This window comes from Limulus polyphemus, unplaced genomic scaffold (assembly GCF_000517525.1).
Source record: "Limulus polyphemus unplaced genomic scaffold, Limulus_polyphemus-2.1.2 Scaffold1157, whole genome shotgun sequence".
Classification (NCBI taxonomy): domain Eukaryota; kingdom Metazoa; phylum Arthropoda; class Merostomata; order Xiphosura; family Limulidae; genus Limulus; species Limulus polyphemus.
The window spans coordinates 20,821-25,815 of record NW_013666767.1 but is presented as its reverse complement, the minus strand read 5'-3'; the positions used below and the strand labels follow the sequence as shown (position 1 = coordinate 25,815).

General features: G+C 33.1%; 1 protein-coding gene across 1 annotated transcript in view; it reads right to left on the bottom strand.

The window, feature by feature from the left end:
- Positions 1-4,995, bottom strand: part of LOC106462397 (histone deacetylase 4-like) — a 42,519-nt gene that overhangs the window by 30,106 nt on the left and 7,418 nt on the right. The window contains exons 2-4 of the mRNA XM_013922322.2: positions 2,728-2,906; positions 1,587-1,692; positions 943-1,057 (exon numbers count right to left, since the gene is read on the bottom strand). Coding sequence (XP_013777776.1) covers positions 943-1,057; positions 1,587-1,692; positions 2,728-2,906 — 400 coding nt within the window. The remainder of the gene's footprint in view (positions 1-942; positions 1,058-1,586; positions 1,693-2,727; positions 2,907-4,995) is intronic.

The window sequence follows — 4,995 nt, the reverse complement described above, 5'->3', positions numbered from 1 at the left end:
TGACGACTACATGTTTCGACGTTACAACATATAGGCCTAAATAAAATGTTTTGTAATTGTGTACCAGTTTAACGCTGGATATTATTTATGATTTTAACGTCATACAATGTTGTAGTTACGTTAATTAGAGAAAGGTGTATCTGCGTTATATAGTTCAATAAAGTATTAGAAAAAATATGAGCCATTTTGTAATAAATTTCACGTATTATTGAGCTAAAAGAAAACAAAAACCTACATGATGTCTTAAAAAAACAAAATTAGGTATTATGAAGAAGACAGCAGACAAAAAACAAGATCTGAAAATTCTGGTATATTTGCTGCTTCGTGTATAAAAGCAAATTTAAAAAAAAAAAGTTAAAAAATACTTAACATCTTAGATATCACTTCATAATGAACGGGATTTATGTTCAAGCGGGAAAAGGAGTTGATGCTAATATATGAAACGGTATGTCAGAGAGGCAGAGTAACATGAAAACATACATTCACAGCCGTCGTACTTTGCACGATTTTGTTCATTTACGAAATAATTATTTATCAAATCTAGTTTCAGTATTTGAACAAAAACATTCTCATTTTAATGGCTGGAGACGGCTTGAATGGTTAATGAAGAAAAACTTTAATATAAGTTTAACATAACAGCAAATGTACAACGTTTCGACAAGGTTGTACATTTGCTGTTATGTTAAACTTATATCAAAGTTCTTTCTTCATTACCCATTCAAGCCGTCTCCAGCCATTATTAGTCTCAAAGTGGGTTCCTCGTCATCGAATTCTCATTTTAATTAATTGGATATTTTCTTTCACGTTTATTAGCTTCTAAATCTTAGTAAATCGTTTGAAACGTTTTAGGTCTAGAACATTTTTTGTTTCTTCTCTTTATATAAAACTTCTCCATTTAGTCATGGTTAGTTATTAATTCACAAAATCACGAAAAAAACTTACCAGTTACGTAAATTAGGGGGAGAATTGTTAGCACTACTAGAGGTCGCTTCTCTCTGTCGCTTACTGAGAACGAATTCTTGAAGTCGTTGTTTAACTTCTAACGATGCTACAGCACCTGAAACAAAAAAAAAGTGCCAACGATTAGTTTGACAAATCTAGTCAAGTAAATAGTAGTTTGGATGTAACTATTGCTTACATTTCAAACGTTTTACAAATGGAAAAGAAATAAGTTAAGATACAGTTTTTATACTACAAAACTAAAAAAAAATCTTCACAACTTATCCCCGTATTTACACGCTTGATGTAAATATGTAGTTGGCTCTTCTCATTACTCACGCCACGCGAAAAAATAACGTTGTGCCAACTCTAAGAGTTCTACCATTAGAAAACTTGTGTCAAACAATTAATGTCAGTCTCTGTGGAAGATTAGGCCACACTAATATTTTTTAAACAAATCATTAAGTTCAAATGTACAAAGTTAGACCTGGGTTGTTCGATTCTTAAAATGTTAAGAAGGATTCTTGTAGAATGTTCCCTTAAAATAACTTAGTACCCCAAAGTGGATAATACAAATTAGGGAATATAGCAACATTTTTGGTAGATGTACAAAAACAGAAATACTTTAAAACCGTTCACGTTCTTACTATGTTCGTGTTTGTCCTTCTTCTTCAAAGCTTCCAGTTTTTCTTTTTCTCTTCTCTCTTTTTCCAGTTTTTGTTCCTCATCTTTTTTCTGTTGCTCCAAGAATTCCTGGAAGATGAAAAAAAAATCACCAATGGAATCATAATACCAGCTATATAGAAGGATTAAAGCAATCAATGTGCAATAAAAGATAAACTACATTAAAACATCCAGTATAGAAGGATTAAAGCATTCAGTGTGCAATAAAAGATAAAACTGCATTAAAGTATTGCACATTGACTGCTTTAATCCTTCTACACTGGATGTTTTAATGCAGTTTTATCTTTTATTGCACATTGACTGCTTTAATCCTTCTACACTGGATGTAGGATAAAACTGCATTAAAACATCCAGTGTAGAAGGATTAAAGCAGTCAATGTGCAATACAGGATAAAACTGCATTAAAACATCTAGTATAGAAAGATCAAAGTAGTCAGTGTGCAATACGGAAATACCATAAACATACTATGAGATAAAACTCATTTATACAAGTCACTCTTTTTCCAGTACCTCTGCATGGAAAAAATATGATACCATATACCCAGTACTTCTCCTGTCCACTGGTTTTCTTATCTTAAAGCCACCCACAAACAGTAGGACGTAGAAGGTCATGTCATCTCAGAACAGTAGTACATTCTTACAAGCTCAATATTCTGAAAACTTCTATTAATTTCTACAACCAAATACATTTTAACAGTTATACAGCTGGAAAGTACATACATGCACACATATTACATACAAAGTTATCCGAGAATCAACAAATCTAATGATGTTCTACACAATGAATGAGGAATTCAGAAAAGTATCTCCTAACTTTTGTGTTCAGTTGAGAAAAAGTTCCAACTGTAGCATTCCCATTTGACAAAAAGCAAATAAATATTAACATTACCTGTCACTAATCCATGGACACCAAGGTTTTAATATGTGCTATATAAAATAATAGTAAATACACATAGTAAATTACCTATTTCTAAAACCACTTATTAAGTAAAGCCAAATATACATGATTAAGTTCGTATTTCTAAAACTACTTCATAAACCTTACAAAGCGCTTTCCAACAATACACACGAGCACCATGCTATAGCCGAGGTTCTGTTACGTGCCTTAATTTTCTGCTGAAGTTGTAACTCATGTTGCTCCGCTAACTGCTGCTGCTGTTGATGGAAGTGTTGCAACAACAACTGTTGTTGAAAATTGTGCTGTTGCTTGAGCTGTAGTAACTGTTGTTGAAACTGTACGCTAACGTTGTTGGTAATATCCTCCATCCGCTCTCCATTAAGATCTGCACGAGAAAACGTAAGAAATACTTTTACCAGTCGCGTGGTTCACGTGCACGCACGCACACACACACATATATACTGTATCTATATCACACAAACGGCACCAATGGATTCTCAAAGCCTTTCACTGCCAAACCACTGAAGATAATTAATTTCTGGCAATTAACAGCTATAAATAAGGCTTGAATAACACATTAATGCTGTTAATCAACAATCAATAATACACTTGGTAGGAAACATTTAGAAAAAGTCAACAAACTTTACATTTGTTTATTATTATTATTATTTTTACTGAACTCATTCCAGAACGAGGAAACAAATCGATCAATTTTGAAGTCAAATTCTAAACTATATATTAGAATAACCTTTCAGTTACTGAACAGTCATTAAATTGAAAAAACATATCTAGACAGCAAGGCACTGCATTGATTTTTTTTATCACGTATCTTATTAAATATTCATACTATAGATTATTAAGGTTGAAAAATTGTATGCCACATAAAATACTCTAACTGGCACTACTTATAAATCCTTTAACTTTAGAAGTAATCCGATCCTTTTGGCTTCATAGTGGAAACAAACATACTTTTAGACTTGTTACACAACTTAGATATACGGATTTCTTAAATATATCGAACCAACTGTTCGTGAATTAATGAACTTAAATGTATACAAGATTTCAGTTTGTCGTGTCCCGCCTACACCCTGGGAGTAAATTGTTGTTTTGATAAATAACGACAAATAACATACTCCATTAGCTATAGGTACGTTACTCTCTTTCGTCATGCCATGGTGATCTGCAACGTCATCATGATTAATGACGTCAAACCGGGTAAAGATAGCTTTAGTATCTAAGCCTCGTGTTTACACATCCAGTTATAATCTGCTTTTGAAAACATTTTTTTTTATTGTTTGACTTAAAATAACTACGAGGCCACATACGTCATTAAAAGATACAGATATATATCGTTTTATTTAATGTTCTATATTTTAAAGTTTCTAAAATTATATTCTGACACATTCAGCCAACTACACGTCGTAAGTCATCGGTGAAACGCTTCACGCCCCCTGGTGGCAAAATGGTAACTCTGATAGGTTATAATGGTAAATATCGAGTTTCAATACCCGCGTTGGGCAAAGTACAGATACCTTATTGTCTAGCTCTGGGTTTAACAACAAACAAAAGCGCCTCACACTGTTGTAAATACGAAAATTAATTAATTAATTAATTGAATAATTAGTTTCAACGAGTTAAAACAATGTGGAAATAAAATATTAATTAAACTGTACATAAATTCAAGAAAGTAAAATATACACAATTTAATTACATTATTAAAAATATGTAATTTTTTACAAACATTTGAACTTGGAAAGAAGCAAAAACAAATCATAGATGGCGTCACTTCGAGTGACGAACAAAATACAACCACTTTGTAACTTAACTAGTACAAGAAATAACTAAGAAACACAAATTAAGTATATTAAACGGCAGTTCTAAGGTAAATGTTACATAAACTTTGTAATTAACCGAAGTGGTTTAGTATTCCTTTCTGTATCTTTAACTCTTATGACGGCTTTAAATGTTTTTTTTTTCAAAACTTTTTCGCGCCGTAAGCATACATATTTTTATTTTGTGTCCTTTTGTAAGAACGAAATTTATTAAAGCTTAATTCACTATAATTTTGCTGAGGTTATTAAGAACTTTCTTCAGAGACTTTTCTAGCAAAACACAAAGCTATTCAAATATTCTATATAATATGAACACGTGATTGCCATATAAGATTGTTTGTTTTTGAATTTTGCGCAAAGCTACACGAGGGCTATCTGCGCTAGCCGTCCCTAATTTAGAAGTGTAAGACTAGAGGGAAGGCAGCTAGTCATCACCACCCACCGCCAACTCTTGGGCTACTCTTCTACTAACGAATAGTGGGATTGACCGTCACATTACAACGCCCCCACGGCTGAAAGGGCGAGCATGTTTGGTGTGACAGGGATTCGACCCCGTGACCCTCAGATTGCGAGTCGAGTGCCTTAACCACCTGGCCATGCCGGGCCGGAAAGCGACTTAGATAGGTATTATGGAAAGATTAT